Source organism: Anolis sagrei, chromosome 1, assembly GCF_037176765.1.
Source record: "Anolis sagrei isolate rAnoSag1 chromosome 1, rAnoSag1.mat, whole genome shotgun sequence".
NCBI classification, from domain to species: Eukaryota; Metazoa; Chordata; class Lepidosauria; order Squamata; family Dactyloidae; genus Anolis; species Anolis sagrei.
In genome coordinates, this window is record NC_090021.1 from 70,480,470 (window position 1) to 70,501,452 (window position 20,983).

The following is a 20,983-nucleotide window of genomic DNA, read 5'->3' on the forward strand; positions in this document are numbered from 1 at the left end:
AAGTAAGCAGCTGAGCCAGTGGATCAATTACTTGAATGTAGTGACTCTGGGTGCATCTACACAGCAGAATTAATGCAGTTTAAGCCCACTTTAAGTACTATAGACCAATGCAATGCAATCCTGGATGTTGTAGTTTGGTGAGAGAAGTCTAGGTAGGTAAAGGTTTTCCCCTGACATTAAGTCCAGTCGTGTCTGACTTTGGGGATTGGTGTTCATCTCCATGTCTAAGCCGAAGAGCCGGCGTTGTCCGTAGACACCTCCAAAGTCACATGGCCTGCATTCCTGCATAGAGAGAGGTCTAAAGACCATGTAACACTACAACTCTCAAGATTGGAAAACATCTAAAGTGGGATCAAACTGCATTACTTCTACATGCAACTCATTTCTTTTTTTCTTTTTCTTTTTTTTTGGTCGTGTCAGGAGCGACCTGAGAAACTGCAAGTCGCTTCTGGTGTGAGAGAATTGGCCGTCTGCAAGGACATTGCCCAGGGTACACCTGGATGATTTGATGTTTTATCATCCTTGTGGGGGGCTTCTCTCATGTCCCCGCATGAGGAGCTGGAGCTGATAAGAGGGAGCTCATCCGTGCTCTCCCTGGATTCGAACCTGGGACCTGTTGGTCTTCAGTACTGCCGCCACACAGGGGCAGGTCCCAGTCTTTCGTACAGCTTTCCTTACCCAATAAGAGAATGCCTTTCTTTCTTACGCAGCCAATGAGAGGGCGCAAGACTTCTCTGGCCAGCCAATGAGAGGCCGCACCCGCCCCCTCCCCTCATGCCTCCTTGGAGCAGACAAGAAGCAGGAAGTTCCGCCTTTCTGTGTGTTTACAGCAATATGTGACGTATTTCCGTTTATCGTCCTTTCCCCATCCGGAGCCACGAGGGCACCACTGCAGGGGAGGGAGAAGAAAGAGGATAAATATATGTTTTTAGGTGTATAAGAGAGACAGTCAGCGTCTCGCGGCTGCGCTCCCCGACCTTCCCCTTCTACTCCGCCTGGAAACACTTTATTTTGCCGGTAAGCATGACGCGTGGAGCTATCTCTTCTGCGCATGCGCACTCTTCCCCCGCCCGTCCTGCCCGCACATGCGCAGTGGCGTACGAACGGAGTGCTGTCTTTCGCCTCAGCGGGACTGGAAGTCTTTAGTCAGTAAAGGAACCGAAGGGAGGTTGTGGGGAGAGAGCGTGCCGTTCTCCCAAGAGCTTCTAAAGCCGCCTCCAGCTGGTTCTGTGTCGGCTACGAGGGATTAAAGGCTCTAGTGCAGGCCTGGGCCAACTTAGGCCCTCCAGGTGTTTTGGACTTCAACTCCCATCATTCCTCACAGCCTCAGGCCCCTTCCTTTCCCCCCTCAGCCGCTTAAGCGGCTGAGGGGGGAAAGGAAAGGGCCTGAGGCTGTGAGGAATGATGGGAGTTGAAGTCCAAAACACCTGGAGGGCCCAAGTTGGCCCAGGCCTGCACTAGACCCATCTCCAGCTCAAGCTGTGACAACCCTAAATCATGCCACATGAGGGGTGCCAGGAAATTCAAAATACCAGCAAGACAGGCCTAATTCATGACATGCGGGGATGGATTCATCTTTTGGCTTGCATCAACATTCCCGAGTCCAATTTAGTTATATGTATAATAATGATCTGTATTTGGCACTGAGATTCAGACACATGTCCTTGTTCTTGCTTAAGCAACTTGGCATCCTTTTTTCTTCAAAATGGCTACAGTTTCAAATACAGGCTGTCCCCAAGAAAGGTTGTGTAGGTTTGTCCTTAAGTTGAATTTTTAAGTCCATCCAATAGATATCTCCTTGGATAGCATAGGGAAGGGTGAACTCTCCTGTCTTTTGCTTCCTGTGCCCTTGTTTAGGAGACTTCACCTCACTTTCTGTCACTGTGAGAATTGGAAAATTTGGCTTGTTTTGGAAGCAAGGAATGGTGATAAAGCTTCGCTGGAGACACCTTTTCCCCACTATAACTCTTTCAGGGGTAGGGTGGCGCAGTGGGTTAAACCCTTGTGCCGGCAGGACTGAAGACCGACAGGTCGCAGGTTCAAATACGGGGAGAGGCGGATGAGCTCCCTCTATCAGCTCCAGCTCCTCATGCGGGGACATGAAAGAAACCTCCCACAAGGATGATGAAACATCAAATCATCTGGGCGTCCCCTGGTCAACATCTTTGCAGACGGCCAATTCTCTCACACCAGAAGCGACTTGCAGTTTCTCAGGTCGCTCCTGACATGACCAAAGGGGTGGATTTCCTTTCCTAGGGATAGATTTCTCTCACTTGTTTCACCTCAATTCTTAACCATGAGTCATTCGTAAGTCAGATGTTTATAACTCTGGGACTACCTGTACTGGATTTTTGACATCTGGTTGTGTCTGTATAAAACTGTGGTTCTCAGCCTTTGGCACACCCAAGCGTTTTGGACTTCAGCTCCCACAATTTTAGCTGGGAAGAAGGCTGGGATTTCTGTGAATTGAAGTTCAAAACGCAAGGTGTACCAAAGGTTGGAGACCACTGGTATACAAGTAGGAGATGTTCCTTTTAATAAGGCATAGTAAAGGTTTCCCCTGACATTAAGTCTAGTCGTGTCTGACTCTGAGGGGTGCTGCTAATCTCTATTTCTAAGCCGAAGAGACGTAGTCATCCACAGAAATCTCCAAGGTCATTTGGTTGGCATGACTGCATGGACTACTTTCCCACCGGACCAGTACCTATTGATCTACTCACATTTGCATGTTTTTGAAGTACTAGGTTGGCAGAAGCTGGACCTAACAGCAGGTGCTCACCTCGCTCTCCAGATACAAACCGCCAACCTTTCGGTCAGCAAGTTCAGCAGCCCAGCGATGTAACCCAATGCGCGGGGGGGGGGGGGGGGGCTTAATACGGATATCTACCTATAAAAAGAGACATATCGAGTCTGGAGATAAGGGGATACTTTTATAAAAAGGCAACCAATGTCACATACTTTGAACATTGTAAATGGAAAGTGATTTAGAGAACTTGTGACCTGTTTCCAAGTGAGAAATTTTACATGACCCCCAAGTATATAGGTATATCAAATAGATATAAATATCAAACATTTACGATAATAAATTAGCATTTGCAGAGCTTGCTAAACAGGCTGAATTTTCCTTTTTGTGGAGTGCAGCTGAAGCATCATCTGCAGAGTCCACTGTACACATTGCATGTTGTTGTTAATGGATGGTATTCAGAAATACTTTACTATTGCCAATTTTTTGGTACCCCAACTTTGAGCTAAGTGCATTTTGGGGTTGGGACCCACTGTTTATAAAGCAGTGATTTAGAGAATTATTTAAAAAGAAAAAGCACTACTGGCAAATAAACTGTACTTGCAATATCTTAATGATGGTACACCCAAAGGCACCAGATCGCATGTGATCTGGAAAGCTTAGCAATGTCAGGCTTGGGAAATCATCAACAAATACGAGCTGCTGTATGCTACATTTCAGAGGAAGAAATCCCAATGAAATTCATAGAGTTGCCATAGGTCAAGTGATTTAAAGGCACATATACTCACACATGTGTATATTAAACCCCGAGATAGGTTTACTGGATCATTGGTGGAAACAACTTAAAGGCACACAATAGCAAGAAAATGTAATTGTACGCATAATTTCCAAACCTAGTTTTGGATTTTCAAACTATCTGAATATATAAATCAGTTCTAATATTTTGCTTTATTTCTGTGGTTTTCTTTTTTAGTTGGAAGAACTTAGACTTTGAACCATGGCTGCATCAAGAGGAGTAACTATGTTCCGTCTGCCACCTCTTCCAACAATTGGAGAGGTTATTAAATTATTCAAACTCAGAGCTGTAAAGCAGCTCTCTCAGAACTTTCTTCTGGATTTGAGACTAACAGGTCAGCTGACTTGTGTCATTCCTTCATCTTTGTTCATGATTTTTTGGGTGGATTTCAAATAAATGTGTGTGCTAAATGTTGTTCTTGTTTGCTTAGATCAGGGGTCCCCAAACTTTTTAAACATAGGGCCAGGTCACAGTCCCTCAAACTGTTGGAGGGCCGGATTATAATTTGAAAAAAACAACCATGAATTAATTCCTCTGTTGCACATATCTTATTTGTAGTGTAAAAAACACTTAAAAACAATACATTAATTAAAATGAGGAACAGTTAACAAATATAAACTTATTAGTATTTCAATGGGAAGTGTGGGCCTGCTTTTGGCTGATGAGATAGGATTCTGCAGAGTCCACTGTAAACATTGCATGTTGTTGTTAATGGATGGTATTCAGAAATACTTTCCTATTGCCAATTTTTTGGTACTCCAACATTGAGCTAAGTGCATTTTGTGGTTTAGACCCACTGTTTACAAAGCTGTGATTTAGAGAATTATTTAAAAAGAAACAGCACTACTGGCAAATAAACCGTACTTGCAATATCTTAATGATAGTGCACCCAAAGGCACCAGATCCCATGTGATCTGGAAAGCTTAGTGGAGCACAGCATATATATATGGCACACATTTCACTGTTCAGCAGTGGAACTCTGCCCTGGAGTATGGTAGAGGCTCCTTCTTTGGGGGCTTTTAAACAGAGTCTGGATGGCCATCTGTCAGGGGTCCTCTTCCTGCTTCTTGGCGGGAGTTGGACTGGATGGCCCACTAGGTCTCTTCCAACTCTATGATTCTATTATGAAATAGTTATAATTAACTTCGGTAGACTAGTTCCAGTCTTGCAACTACTGAAGCATTCACTGTGGCAGAATAACCAGCCAAAGTGTTAAGTTCAGAAGTAGAAAACAAGGTTGTGTGCTGTGTTAGCTGAATTCTGTCTGGCTGGTGATGGTACAATATTTTAATTTTGTATAAAATGTGTACTTAAGCAGCCATGATGCAAGGAAAGAAATATGGGCAAGTCAGCCAGCTGTTAGCTCATTTTGGGAAGGATACCGGTAGCCGAAGATTTCAGGGTTGAGAGTTTGTTTTCTCTCCCCAGCTCTTCGTTTAATATAAAAAATATGCTTCAGTTGGCTACTTTGAATTAAAAATGGGCGTGGGGTTCCTGTCTTGTTGAAAATCCCTACATCTCCTTTTGTTTGTTCTGTCTGTGTTGTTTTCTGCAGATACTAGCGTAGGCAGCAAATAGCAGCCAAGAAGTCATTTTTAATCAAGAAATAAACCAGTAACTCGTTTGGATTTGGCGCTCTATCCCTGACTGCATTTTTTTAAGTTAAACATTATTTTCAAAACACATGTTTGGAGTGCTGGTTCATGGCATTGTGAATAGTTTAAGTCTTCAGCTATGATTTGGTCAAAGCAAATACTTCATCAAATACAAATACACTGCTGTGGCCTCAAGAAAGAGAAAGGAAGAAGGGAAGACAGTACAGCTTCGTTGTACCTTGACCTGTTCTTGTGTATTGGGATTTAAACTGCTACTCATCATATATTGCTTGTTTCCTCCCTCCTCCTAATTCTTGTAGTATTTATTTTTACTAATCTAATGAATATGGGGGAAAATACTGTGTCCAGACATCTGATATCTTCTTGTTTTCATCTTGATGCTCTTTCCTTTGACTATTAGTACTTCATGTTGTCCTATAAATATTCATTTTTTGTTTTAATACAGAAGTTAGTTGGCTGTTCTTGTAGCGAACATAATTTTTAAAGACTGCAAAAATAAGATCACCAAAGTCACAAAAATTACTGCAAATGAACAAGAGAATTCAAACTCTGTGTCCCCTTATTTACATATTAAACATGTTTTATTTAAACTGGTTTAAAGCCTTATAGATACAAGTCTATAGAATAAATTATACAATTTATTTAATTCTGCAATGTTTTTTTCATGTCTACTTTGAGAATATATTTTCAATTGCTGTACTGTATTGGAGTTATATTTACAGGCAGACTTATGCACTTAAGTTCAGTGGAAAGCTTTTCTTGTACATGGATTGCAACTTTCTGTCAAAGGTGAGGAGGAAAACACATGTCTGTATGTCCTTTCTTTCAGATAAGATAGCAAGAAGTGCTGGAAACCTGAAAGATGCCTATGTATGTGAGGTGGGCCCTGGTCCAGGAGGAATCACAAGAGCCATTTTGAATGCTGGAGTTACAGAACTTCTTTTAGTTGAAAAGGATCCTCGTTTTATTCCTGGGCTTCAGGTATTCAGTAATACCTCATGATATCCTTATGATAATAAAGTCTTAGTACTACAGCTGAGAGCTGGTACATTTGTATTTGCTATGAGAAATGACCAGTTTTCCTTCTGTTAACTGCTAATTATCTTCTGTTTTGGAGACCACTTATCTGGAGTGAAAACTGGTTGATCTTAGTGGGACTTAACCTCTGGGCAGACATATATTGGATGTTTGTAAAACTCGCAAATATTTGTTTGTGCCATATGGAAATAACTAAACACTGGAAGGATCAAGAACATGTATCATTAAATTTGACAGCAATCTAACTGGGAAAGAAAAGGAGGAAAGCCATGGTTTTCATGTCTGATATCAATGTGAGTGAAAGCTGTGGACAACCATACAGTTTTATTCTTGAGACTAGGGAGAATGAGTCACCCTTCGGTTTGAGCAGTGGGCTTTCATGACAGCAATTACCATGCTTATGATATACTATTCCGTATTGTGTCATGGGCATTTCATAATGCTGAAGGAGAATAAACAAGCTCTAGCCTTTGTTATGAAATTTATAGAGCTACACAATATTATTTGCAGTAGAGCAGTGGTTCTCAACCTGTGTGTCCCCAAAAGTTTTGGCCTTCAACTCCTAGAAATACTAACAGCTGATAAAGTGGTTGGAATTTCTGAGAGTTGTAGGCCAAAACATCTGGAGAACTACAGGTTGAGAACCACTGCAGTAGAAGGGAAACTAAATTTCAAAATTCAGATTCTCCTGATTCCTAGTCCATAGTTTTATTAACCTTATTGTGGCTTTTTTTTAAAATACAAATTTGCTTTTTGTTCTGCTACTGAGTATTGTTTAATGCAGGGGTCCTCAAACATTTTACACAGGGGGACAGTTCACTGTCCCTCAGACCGCTGGAGGTCTTTTTGTTTTGTTTTTTTTAAAAACCTATGATCAAATTCCTATGCACACTTCACATATCTTATATTGAAGTAAAAAAGCAAAATAGGAACAAATGTAATATTTAAAATGAAGAATCACTTTAACTCAGTGTTATGAAATCCTGGAGCTGCAGTTTGATCTTTTGGCAGAAAAGGTGAAACAGCTTATAAAATTTTAAATCCCAGGATTCCATAGCACTACGCCATGGCAGTCAAACTGGTGTCAAACTGCATTAATTCTGCAGTGTAGATGCACTCTTATTTTTCAGCTCCAACAGAAAATACTGGAAAGGTTTAGGAGGAATACACTCAGACATGTGGGAGTTGCAGTAGCTCCTGCAGTCAAAGAGCATTCTGAACTGTCCCAACAATGAATTCAACCAAACTTGGCATGCAGCATGAGGGGAGACAGGAAAAGAATGAAAGGCACTCTGCGTTAGCAGAGCTAAGACTGATTCCACTGAGGCAGAGGCCGCCTCCTCGACGGACCAGAGAAATGCCCTCGGTGGGCTGCATGTGGCCCCCGGGCCGTAGCTTGAGGACCCCTGGTTTAATACCTCCAGTGCAGATTCTAGATACATCTGTCCTATAATAAATTAGGCTAAATAATGTCTATTAATTTGGATCACATTAAATTTTTATTGTTGTAATTAAGAGTAATGATGATTATTAATATTCATTCATTTATTTATATCACCTCTCTTTTTCAAAAACCGGAAGTGGCTTACAAACACAGTGTAGGTAGCTCACACAAAAAGTTATCATTAAAATGTAATTCAACTTTAGTAACCTTAAGACCAATTTTCTTGTTATTTACATTATTTTAAAAATAAATCTCTCCACCGCACCCCCACCCTTTTTAAAAAAAAAATCAGATGCTGTCAGATGCAGCTCCAGGGAAAGTTCGTGTTGTTCATGGAGATATTTTAACATATAAGTTGGGACAAGCTTTTCCAAATCACCTTATTAAGAACTGGGAAGATGGTAAGTGTGCTAGAATTACCGTTATTCCATTAAACCTTTTGATATGAATTATAGCTGCATGTTGAAAGAACTAAAAATAAATAACCTGTTTATTTCTGGGACTCTCTCTGATTGTTACAGCCAAACACTATGTTGTAATTGTTTTGACATGAATACAGGTATGCCTGTTAGCCAAATAGTTCCTGGATATTACTTTTTAAAATATGGTACCAGATACAGAAATAGCAAGGAAAGATTAGGATTTTTTTTCTACACCATATAGAGGTGTAGAAACATGTTTCACCATGTTTCTTCAATATGCATTTGAGAAATGAAGCAACCAGGTTAGGTAAAGCTTTGAATTCATAAGCAGACAAAAACATTTTGAACTCTCTAGAGGTCACTTGAAAGTTTCTTCCAAAATGCATCCAAAGATAGCCAATTCCTTCAGCCTCTACTCTTATGATTTCCGTTATAATGGCGAAATATGGTTGTATGCTTCTTAAACGTTCTAGGAATGACTACTGAGACTGTTTTGTTGGCTGCTCTCTTTTATTTTTGTCTGGCTGTTCACATATGCTCAATAGGAATTCTGGTGGCAGCTCTTCTCTACTTTGCAGTTTACAGGAAAGCATACTCAGGCTAGATCTACACTGCCATATAGTGCAGTTTGATTATTTGGCAGCACAGATCCATCTGCAACTACAGTAGGATGAGCAAGACAAAAATATTTCTGCTCCTGATTTAAATTTTTTTAGAACTGCTGCTGAAACTAAACACAGAGTCTGTTTTTCCATCCCTTTTTTACCACCCTCCCAGTGCTAGGCTTGCTAAAAACTTTCAGCTAGAAAAAGGAGACATAAACAAAATTGTCAGAAAGAGCTTTGTTAACTGATACATGCCCGTATATGTTTCCTAAAATAAATTACTCTGCTTCCCATAATCAGCCTAGTGAGATTTGTTTGTTCAAATGTGGAGGAGGGCCTTCTCACACTTTGGGATGATATTCCTATTCAGATTAAATGGGCTCTTTTAATTGTCATTTTTCTTAGAACATTAAATTACATAAAATATTTAAGATAGGATATCCATATATTTTACTCCATGATTTCCCCCTTGAAATTATGAAAGAGGAAGACTTTTATGTATGATAGCACATGATCATTGCTGTTTTTGGTGTTTCTTTTCTCAATTATTTTAAGGAAATGAATATTTTGTGTTGGTCAGACACTAGGGAGAACGAGAAGAGAGAAAACAATTTCCTCTACTTTAATGATGTTGATGATTACAAGATATCTTTTATTTCTTTTTTGAAATGGGTGTTTTGCTCCCATTTCATTCTGTTTAGGATTTAGTGTGGGGCTTTTGGAACGAATGACATAAGGCAGCAGTGGAGAAAGTGGCAAATCTGCAGATCATTTTATGTGTGTGTCTTACAATATTCATGGTTTTTCCACATTCGCAGGGGTCCAACACTTCTAAACCCTGTAAATGTGGTGGGCTAACAATTATCTAAATAAATCTTTCTCCCAATGTACCAAATATTCTATACCAGACTATAATGATAAAATTTTGTATAATTTATACTATTAAACAATTATAATTAGAAAAGTATACAGTTAAAACATTTTCATTTTTTTCAAAAACAGTTGTTTGCCTGATATCCTTAGAGCACCTCTATTTTTCCCCAGACTTCAATGTTTCCAGAAATTTTACATCTCTAAGCATTTCAGCTAAAGACCTACTTATTTTTCTGTATTTTACCCATTAAAAAAAATGAATGGCTTCCAAAATTGTTTTATTGTTTTTGTTTTTATTGATTCAATTATTTGTTTCAATTAATTGAAACAAATTATTTGTAATAATTTGTTTTAATTATTTTTAGAATTATGTTTTTATTTTTAAATTGGCGATACAAAAGTTTTCTTAGTTAAATATTACATTTGAGGAAGTGGTAAAATGTTATGTCATTGTGTTCTCTTATAACAAATGAGATAAATAATATATGAAGTTTTGAAACCACAAAACATAATAAATGGTTTTAATAGCAGCTTGGGATTTTCTTGGACTGTTGTGAATAGTACTTTCCCATTCCATGCAGCTGGGGTACAAATGACTCCCACCTTTTACTGTCTAGAGATAGAAGTATTTTCTTTTGCTTGGATTTACACATTGAATTTTAATGCTCTATGAAAACCTCTGAGATGGTGTGGTATGTAAATGCTAAATGTATGTGTATGTGTTTATTGTATATTAGAAGAGGAGTGGTTGAGGCAATTGATCTCATTAAAGTTGGAGAGTATGCATGAATATAGCACACTGAAAACAAAGTTTTATTATTTTAAACCTATTTATCTGTTGATTTATTTATTTGCCCTATTAATTAAAGTTAATGCCATTTCTTTGAATCAAACAATATAGAATGAACCATGCATGCCTCATGTATAGTAAAAATGTGTGTTTGGCTAATCCTACAGAGCTGTTTTCTGTTTTCTGTAAAGGATTATTATTATTATTATTATTATTATTATTATTACTACCACCTTTTACCCCACAAAAGCACAATACAAAAGTTAAAAAACAATTAACTAGTACAGTGTAATAAAACAGATTAAAACATAATAAATATACTTAAAATAGCCTTTAAAACTCACCCCCTCCAATCCCACCCACACTTTTTTTCTTTCCTTATAGATCCACCAGATTTACATATTATTGGGAATTTGCCTTTTAGTGTTTCAACTCCTCTAATAATAAAGTGGCTTGAGAATGTATCTAAAAGAGATGGACCTTTTCGTTATGGTAGAACACAGTTGACTCTGACATTTCAAAAGGAAGTAGGAGAGGTAAGCTTGCTTATTACCCAATTAAAATGGTTAAATTATAGAAGGCTATAATAGGTGAATGAATAAATCTCATACGAGACTGCATTTTTATGTAATTAAGGCCTTTAGTATGCTGTATATTTGGTTGCTGCATTCTCTACTTACAGTACGGATGTCCCTTTAGTCATCTCAAAACAATGATGTGAATAATGCTTTATATCCAAATTTGTCTTGCATGCTTTGCTGATCTAAAAGGTTTGTCGGTTAAATCATTGATCTTGTCCTTCTATTTTGCTTATATTATACATACACACACACGGAGTTGTTGCCATTTTATCGACAACATTATATGAAGGATAATAGATTTCTGACTCTATCAGTAGCATAATTATCAAATACTGACAAAACTCAGAGTAGTGGAGTCAGTCTGTTGTTTTTTTTTCCGCACTGCCTAGTTAAATCAGTTTAATTCTGCTTTAACCTTCATGGTCACATTCTTTGATCTTCTGCCAGGCTAGGTTTTACCCCAGCAGTGGACTGAAGCAGCCTAGCAAGCTTCCAGAACCAGACCTATGTATGTTGGTTGGCAGTCAGTGGGAGACTTCGGGTGTCAAAGGATCTTCATTGGATAGCAGACAGGAAATTTAAGTCACCAGTTTCAGACATTCCAGTTGTGCCTATGGAATGGTACCTTAACTGTCCCATACCAAAATACCCACCAAATTATGACAACAGCATCTAATGGAGGGTGGTGGGCAAACACTCTTTTCTAAGATATTTTGGTGCAGTGATATAGACTTTTCTACTGGAGAGTTCTACTCATCTCTTTTCTAGCACTAGTGTTCTCTAGGGAAAAAAATCTAAAAGTCCTGATATTCCCTAAACCGGAATGATGACAGCTAAAGTGATATCAAATTGTTGCTACAATGTGCACTGTAGATGCAACCTATGAGTGCAAGAATATGGTAGAATGAATCCTTTGACATGCTATAGCTGCTGGATAAGTTCTCAGAAAACTTTTCAAATGGAAAAAGAGGTACTTCGGGAAAGAATTGAATCTGAACCTTCTTTTGCAATGAATCAGATATTCTGCTGGGCTAGTGTCTTGCAGGTATTATGGGCTAGCTCCCTGGGGGACTGCAAGATTCCATTATGTATTTGTGTTTTATTGTGTTACTTTCACCCACTCACATTCATGCATGTTTGTGTCTGTCAATAAAAACATTGTTGGTTGAAGAAAAACACATATCAGTAGAGATATCATTCAAACATTTTTCAGAAGCAGGGCTTCTGCAGTTTAAAGGTTTTCACTTCAGGGTATCCATTAGCTAGTTAACCTCTGTTCCAGAATACTCTTCTTGTGTAGTACTTTGTTGGGTTTTTTTTTCAATGTCAGGAGTGACTTGTGAAACTGCAAGTCACTTCTGGTGATCTCACTTTGTTGGTAAGATCAGCCTAGAACAGTGGTTCCCAAGCTTTGGCCCTCCATGTGTTATGGGCTTCAGCTCTCACAATTCCTAACAACTAATAAACTGCCTGGGATTTCTGGGAATTGCAAAACAACTCCCATAAGAGGACCAAAGGTTGAGAACTACTGGCATAGAGGAGCATGACATTCTTCCAGTCTTTCGAGGAGAACTTTCTCTAACCCACCATCCCCTCATGGGACATGAGAGAGAGCCTTCTCAATAGCTTCTCCTAGGCTGTGAAACTTCCTCCCTAAAAAAGTTTGATTTATCCCATTGTTGTGCAATTGGTTTCATTTTATTTTTATTTTATTTTTCTTCGCTTTATATTTTAGGTGTTCTGCTTTAATGTGTATTGTGAGCTATTCTGAGTCTCATTAAGAAAAAAAGGATATAAATTAAATGAATATAATAAGGAATTAATAAAAGTTGTCAGCTCCTCCTCTGTTTTTTCCCCAGTGCAAAAGTGATGTTTATGTCATTTTTATTAGCCTTGTGTATTTATATGAAATCTCTATCCATTTTGGTTTGTCCCATTTGTATGGCCCCGTTTCTGTTTACTTCTGTTTCTTCCGAAAAAGAGTGCCTATTCAAATGAGCTTTTCCGTCCAAGGTTCGATAAAACCAAAAGTTTTCGGAACTTGGGCAGCAAAGTGCCAGGACCTATGAGCGCCGAGTGCTCGGCACTCGTAGGCCCGGCTGGCAGGGCCTACAGCCAAGTGCCGAGCCTGCAGTGTCAAGTGCTCAGCACCAGTACTCAGCTGTAGGCCCTGCCAGCTGGGCATACGAGTGTTGAGCACTCAGCACTTGGCTGTAGGCTCGACTGGCAGGGCCTACAGCCAAGTGCCGAGCCCGCAGTGTCAAGTGCTGGGCACCAGTGTTCAGCTGTAGACCCTGCCAGCTGGACCTACGAGCACCGGGACTACATCCGAGTGCCCGGTGCTCAACTATAGACCCTAGCTGGCAGGGCCCACAGCCGGCGCACCGAAAATCAACTGAAAAATGGCTATTGTTCCCCCATTTTTTGTTTTGTTTTTGTTTCTGTTCCCAAGGGGGTTGTATTATTCCGTGCCCTCTGAATGGATGGAACGGTACAAAAATACGAAACAGTAACATGTAATGCTAACTGAGCCCATGGCAATTTTTATTCCATTAGATCTGTTTGGTGACAAATGGAGGATTACAGGAAAGTATGTGCAGTTCTGCAGTTAGGTTGTATCTGGTATGTTCACTGTAGATCTGACAAGGCAATGCCTTCTTGCATGATGATCATGATGATGATTTATATCCCACTTTTTTCTACAAAAAAGAGACTCAAAGCGGCTTACAGTAAAACTGCTACAATACAATCTTAAACCTCCCAAAACATAAAAACATTGAAATAGAATTAAATATTAATGGTATTAAAATAATCCATTTTAAACCCTTAAAACTAAATAAAAATCCTATTCATAGCTAAAAACACAGCACCCTCTGACATGATCTTAAAAACCTCCTTTAAAAGGACAGCAGGGAAGGGGCCATTTTCTTTTACTGTGGAACCACAACCAGGTGCTATCTGGGCAGCCATTGCTCTCTCTTTACCACCAATTAGCCTGGCAGTGTGCCCTGATGTTTAAAAGATTTGTTGTGTTGGAAAAGGGGCATTGTGCAAGGCACTAGTAAATATCTCCCTGTGTGGCCACCTAAAAAGCACTCACACATGTAGAATGGCAAGTTATGCTTGTGTATGTCACAGCAGGATTTCAGCTTTAGCGTTTTATAGTCACAAATCATGCTACTAAGTACTTTTAAAATAATTTATTAAATATTTTAGATTTATAGAGAGAGGGAAGGAGATCTGCTATTCTGACCTTGGTGACATGGCTAATGGATTATGTATATATAAATATATATCTGGAAATGTAGAATGCATTTAATGGCACTGAAAAATGCAGCAAGATGCAAGTAAGCAGAAAGAAAAATACAGAGATAGTGCTATTTGTTGTTGATGATGTTACGTTTTTGTAATACAGGCATCGAATTGTGCCTTGTTTGTGTAAGCCGCCCTGAGTCCCCCCGGGTGAGAAGGGCGGGGTATAAGCAACCGTAATAAATAAATAAATAAATAAATATTTGATACAAACCTATCCCCTCATTACATATCCCTGACAATACATATAGATACATACTTATATATATTTCCAACCCTTAAAAGTTGCAGTGTTTTTAGCTACAAACCATGTTCCTCAACAGTTCTAACCATGAGATGTAGAAAGATATGCAAATGACGCCATTCCACTAATTTTTAGTCCTGTGTCTGGATGTGGTGCAAATTGGTGAAAGTTCAAGATTGTAAGAGTCATCAGACCCAACCATTCAACCATGAAACAAAACAGACACCTTTTATCAGCTCCTTTCCTCTCTAAATGGTCTTCACTGTAAAAGCTTCTGGATGGTTTGCTAAAATAATTGAGAGTGTGAGCTGCTATTCTGACTTTAGTGATATGGCTAATGGATTATGCTTTCATAGTTTAAACCAGTGGAAAATAAAGAAGAGCAGTATGTTGAAAACTAGGAGGAAATGGAGTTGAGAACAGAAATGTAGCCTGTTCTTTATCCAGCTATTATCAGCTGTAAATGCTTTCACATTTTCGCCCTGTCATGAGACATGAAGATTATAGTGTTTCGGTGTGTAATGTAGGTTAAATGAGATGCAAACTAGCATGGCTAGGAAGTTGCTTTTACTTCACTGATTTGACTTGAATCAGTATAAAATGTAGGGAGACAAATACAATAGCAACATGAACTTGGTTTTGCTAGTTACTTTTAAGATTTTTCTAGTATCTAAAAACTTTGCTTCTTATTTTGTTAAATACTTATTTAAGTTGCCTCTCCAGGGAGCTCAGGCAATTCCCCTTTTGGATTTAATGTAACTTAGGAGTTTCATGATGTTTAGTGCCCTATGTTTTACATCCTGAACTGCTATTCTCCATTTAATCTATCTTATCATTTTCAGGTTTTCCTTGCTTGCCAGGGAACTGTATTAATAAAATAATATTTTAAATTTGCTGGATTGTTCTTTAGCATTTGCTTCTTTCCTTTATATAAGAAACAGAACTTCTGAATGTATAGTATCCATGGGTCATATGTTTCAAGTCACACATCCCTCCCCTATGAAACCATAAATAATAGTGAATCTTATATGTTTGACTATTCTTGGGCTGGAGGACCTAAGGCAGTGGTTCTCAACCTGTGGGTCCCCAGATAATTTGGTCTTCAACTCCCAGAAATCCTAACAGGATGGTAAACTGGCTGGGATTTCTGGGAGTTGTAGGCCAAAACACCTGGGGAGCCACTGACCTAGGGAGTTCCACAAACACTTCTGGGAGGGAGCATTTTTGGAACATGGATAACTGAAACCATAGATATTGTGAATAAGGGGGTCATACTATGTTTCTAAATCCTGCTGACTGTTTTGGGAAGTTCAGTGAAGAATGTGTTTAAAGATACTCCGTCAAAACATATCTTATGTTGATCTCTATAATTCTAGGAAACACGTAATGGTAATCAATTTAGGCTTTTTCTCTACTACTTCCAACAGTAGGAGATCTCATTTGCTGAGAAAAAGCTAATTAAAGATCACGGTGACATTTCGTTGAACTTTCTGTTTCTTAAAGAGCATTTGTTGCTTAATTCATTGTCACAATATTCTCTATGTGAGGTCCATTAGTAATAATAAAACAGATGCATCCATAATGTTTTTACTTGTGAGTGAGATTAATTTTCCTCTCAAATAGGCATTAAACAGAAAAAATGATTTTTCTTCTGCTAAGAGGTTGATTTAAAGTGTTCTTCAGTCTTCTTAAATTTTCTAAATCAAACACTATTGCCCTGAATTAGTTCACTCATTTTTTTTCTATTTTCTGCAGAGACTCACAGCTAGTACAGGAACCAGGCAACGAAGCAGACTTTCCATTATGTCCCAGTACCTGTGCACGGTTCACAAGTGTTTCACAATTTCAGGAAAAGCTTTTGTTCCAAAACCAGATGTAAGTTTTTTTCTTTCTTTCGGGAGTTGAAGCTTTATTCAATAATTTACAGAGGAAACAACATGAAAAACAGGTGGAGACTGAGACTGAATTAACTTTGACTTTCACTGGAGGATTAGCAAAAAAATGAGCTAAATTTCAAAGGATTTTTTAAAAAGTACATTCATTAATAAAGTAACATTTATTTTGAAGGAACAATCAAACACTGAACTGCTTTAAAAAGTAGAAATATTTGGAAAAGAGAGAGTTGTAAACTGTCCAGCATAAGTTTCTAGAAGATAAATTAATAGAATTGGAAGATACAAAGTTCTGAATAAATTGTATCACTATGTTAAAGTTGACAGTGAACATTTAATATGGATTAGTTAGAATTCCAGATATAGTGAAACCTGATGCTTTGTGTATTCTTTCTTAAGTGTTTTAGCTCATAAAGCACTACCTAAATGTTCACCGTTGTGGCTAGCAAATGTATCTCCATGTGTCAGGAAGTTTTTATTTATTTGGTGCTGACTGCAGATGGAATCTTTTGAAGTGCTAGTGGTCATTGTAGTATCACCTGTAACAGGGAAAGTGTGCTCCGAGTTCCTTCCGTACAATTGATTCAGTTAACTAGAAAATAACTAAACTTGTTGGCCTTTTCCTCTAAATTTGAATTGACTTTTATGTGTGACCATGAACAGCCCAAGTCACCTGATCCCAGGGATGTTTCTATATTCTTAGATTAAGGACTAGAGGCCACTTCAAAGAAGCACTGGATTGTTCAAGGTCATTTTCCTTTGTCTTGTTCCCTGCCTCTGTGTTTTCAAAGTCTGATAATTGCAATGAGGAATCTGGCCTCAGTGGGACAGTAGCCCAGAGGCTAACTGTGCAGATAATACTGAAAGTCGTTCTTGGAGCATACCTTGGTATCAACTGTCCTATTCTTTTAACAGTCTGGGGTTTGACAGCTTTTTAGGAGTTGACAGCTTGAAAAGCTCTTCCTTACAAAAAAGGTTTGAGATTTCTCAAACGCCGCTGTCCCTGGTTTGTGCTATTTCCGTATACCGGTGCTTTGGGCAGAATTGCTATTGGTCCCATTAATAATGTTATAAATATTAGTCGATTTTTTATTTTTTTGTAAACACCGCTGGTAGCTTGAGAAAAATCCTAACCTTCACAAGACAATAAAGAAGGTCTGAATCTGAATCCCATATCTGGCTTTGATCCTGAGTCTTTTCAGATAAACCATGAATTTCCTGACTGAATCCAGTTGTCCAGCCTTAGCCATAAGATTGGGATCCTGGAAGTTGTAGTATGGCATGTATGAAGATATGGAGGAAGTCTGTTATAGTAAAAGCAAGGTGTTGGATCAATAAATTGATCATACAGGGGAATATTTTCACTGACATGTATAATATTACATTTGTATATGGTACTCTTGAATGAGTAATGAAATATTCTGCAGTGGGTGTACTTTACATGTATTGTTGTGGTGCCTTCAAGTTCTCTTATGGTGACCTTAAGGTGAACCTACCACAGGGTTTTCCTGGCAAGAAGGCATATGGTAACAGATGTTAATTGCACTCATTTTCCATTAAATTATTTTGACAGTCATGGCCTTGCAAGTGGTTCCTCTTTCCCAATTCACTTATCATGCAGTCTTCTTTTATTAAGTGATTTCTATTATGCGAGGAAATTTCCCAGGACAGAATTAATTATGTAGGATTTCTGAAACTACCGGTGTTAATGCTGATAATACACAATCCCTTTTATAGCTAACTGATACATTGAGGGCTGCTGGTAAAATAACAGTCAAATGCCTAGAGAAAGAATGTAAACTCAGAAGCTGTTTTTGCCAGTAGATTAGCATCCATTTATACTCAACATGTGATCTTAGCGTAGGCTTACAGAGATGATAAATACCCAGCTAGGAATGCAGATTTATTATTATTATTATAATATCTATTTTTATCCTGCTTTTATCTTTTGATTTGATATTCAAACATTTGAAAGTCATGCTTGGCCCAAGCAGAGAACAAATAAATACTTCACACAGTTTAAGCAGATTTGCAGGTGACTAAAATAACTAGATGTGTTTTCTGTAGTGTAAAGAATATGTTCGAATTAAGATCATATGTTTCCATTTGTTCCGTTTTTTTCCCTCACTCATTGCTAAAAAACTATTTTTAATTAAAAGTTCTAAGCGGGTTTTAAATGAAAGTACCATGTTTCATTTTGCATATGCTTTATACCTTTTAACTGAAGTAGAATTGTGATAGAGTTATATATAGAACAAGTGCATTAAATGATGTTTATTGAATTGTGGGACACCCAGATCAGTTTTCATACTCAGTTGGAGGCTCTGGGAAAGTTATTAAATCTCAGCCTAATCAATTCCATAGGGTTGTCAGCCAGGGTTGATTGTCTAGGGCTATAAATGCATAGTAATGGCTTGTTCAGCATTGTAAGATTATTCCTTCTTCAAAGAAAACCAGTACACAAAATAGGGATAGGGATCCTGCCTATCCATTGGCCTTGACACATGCAGGGTCCAATAACATCTGGTAGGTTCCACAACCCACTCTCAATATAAACTTGTTCTTTCTGTATATACAATTTGTCCTTTCTTTATTCTAAGTGCTTATGGATTAACTTCAGAAAAAGTTACAGGGGAAACTTTTTCATTCTTAATTATCAGTTAGTGGGCCATGAGAGAATGTCCTTTGTGTGCTATTCAAATGTTCCTTTTTTAGCAACCTAGTGATACTTTTATTTTACCTTATGGTGGGGAACCATATTGGGTTTGTAGGGAAGGAGAAAAGGGGATGAACCAGGCTGATGTCCTGGCATACTGAGCCATGTACTACATGCCGTTGACGTGTGCCACTGTTGGCTTGTGCCAGAAATTGAGTTGTTGCTTTTCTTGCAGATCTGTTTTGATTTAGAAATGATACCATTGGTAATAGTTTTGTGTGCTTGCATTCTTGTATACGTATAACTCGTGCTACATGCTCATTCCATTTTTTCCGCCTTCTTTGTACTGGATCTGTCCTTGTGTGTGAAAGCTATGGCAGCAGTACATGCCTCTAGGGAAGGTATTCAGTGCTGTCAGTGATGGTTCTCCTTCTCTGTCTCTCTGCATGTGGTATTTCTTTTCCTCTGACATGGCTTTGTTGGCAGCAGTCACTGGGTGTCTTCTTTCTGTGCTATACCTTTGTGAATGTGTTGGGATTTTTGCTTTTTTTTTTAAAGTGAAGTCTGGTGAAATTTCAGCTTTTATGATTCTGTCCTAGTATAAGGTTGCCAGACCCCTTCAAAATGATTACATCTTCAATTTCTGGCAAATTCTTTAAACTATTTTTTATTAACCCAATGTTTCCAAAAAACATAGAATGGCCAATGCATAATTTGTTTAGAGGCTGCTAACAAATGTTATGCATGCTCAAATGTTGGTTCTGTTTTCTATGTTCTTCCATAATGTAATTATTAATTTTGAGGTCTAGTAAGGTTTTGGGATTTTGAGGAATTGTATAGAATATGATAGTCATATTCTAGACAAAATTATCCCCAAAAGCTGCTTCAGAAGAAGCATTAGATTGCACACTCATGAGGATGTATATTCTTCACTGCAGGATACTTAACTTGTTTTTTTCCCCTCTCTTTTGGTCTGGATTCGATCCTAGGCAAGTGTGGTCCATTAATCTGGATGGTAGGGTGGCAGCTGTCATTTTCTGTATGTATTTCTCCTATAAATCCCATTAACTGTAGCCAGCATAGCCACGAGTAAAGAATAATAGGAGTTTCTGTTTAATAATATCTGAAAGGCCACAGTTATTTTTGGGTGTAAAAAAAAGCAGATTCCTTGATTGCTAAAATCCAGTTGCACATGTGGTGGAGAGGATAGAAGCCCTCCTGGATCAGCTCAAAGACCCAACCTAAGCCATCATTCTGTTTCTTGCAGTGGCCCATTGGACTCTTAGTGGCTGAGAATGAGGCCAAGAAGGAAGGCCTTTTAAAATAGTGCTCCTCCGTAACTGTGGTACTGCCTGTATTTTTGAAGGGAGCATATAGCTACCATGACTCGTAGCCATTGGTAATCGTATGCATAACTTCCTTTTAAGGTGCATATAACATCATTTCCTTTTAAGCGCTCGCCATGTTACTCCTTGTTTTATAGTTTTTGTTCACTGAACCTTCCTCAGTTCTATTTTACTGGGTGATCTAGGTTTCTAGTTCTGTAAAACAGATATAAAAAAAGCCTCTTCCCTCCAAAACATATATTATGTATGCCCAACTTATTTTGTGTTTTATTGGCAATAGAAAAATCAGTGCATATGCATTTAGGATACTGTCCCAGGTGCTTCTTGGTTAAAACTTTTTCATCATTGTGTTCCTACTAAAAATTCTAATCCTGCATCTCTTTTTGAATGGAAATGAAAGGTTTCAAACAGTGAATAATAATAATTTCAGCATGTTAAAAAGAAGGTTCTGAGTATCAGGGCAAGTTAACCAACTGAATCATGCTGGCAATATAATTACAAACTGCGTTGCTATCACCTGCATGGACTCTGGGGCAGACTGCCAGAAACTTTGGGGCTTGATCCAAGAGTGTCTTATAAATAGTTTGCATTGGTTTGTGTTGTGATGGGCAGATTAAACCTGTAC

General features: G+C 38.4%; 1 protein-coding gene across 4 annotated transcripts in view; it reads left to right on the forward strand.

Annotated features, from left to right (window-relative positions):
• The first annotated feature begins 827 nt into the window (after positions 1–827).
• Positions 828–20,983, forward strand: part of TFB1M (transcription factor B1, mitochondrial) — a 39,688-nt gene continuing 19,532 nt past the window's right edge. Inside the window, exons 1-6 of one of the 4 annotated variants that reach the window (XM_067465930.1) lie at positions 830–1,017; positions 3,717–3,873; positions 5,985–6,136; positions 7,930–8,038; positions 10,712–10,863; positions 16,220–16,339. In XM_067465930.1, coding sequence (XP_067322031.1) covers positions 3,741–3,873; positions 5,985–6,136; positions 7,930–8,038; positions 10,712–10,863; positions 16,220–16,339 — 666 coding nt within the window. In that variant the 5' untranslated portion in view covers positions 830–1,017; positions 3,717–3,740. Of the gene's footprint in view, positions 1,018–1,091; positions 1,146–1,485; positions 2,813–3,716; positions 3,874–5,984; positions 6,137–7,929; positions 8,039–10,711; positions 10,864–16,219; positions 16,340–20,983 lie in introns of those variants that run through there. The other 3 variants (XM_060753618.2, XM_060753617.2, XM_067465935.1) reach the window with 3 other exon arrangements.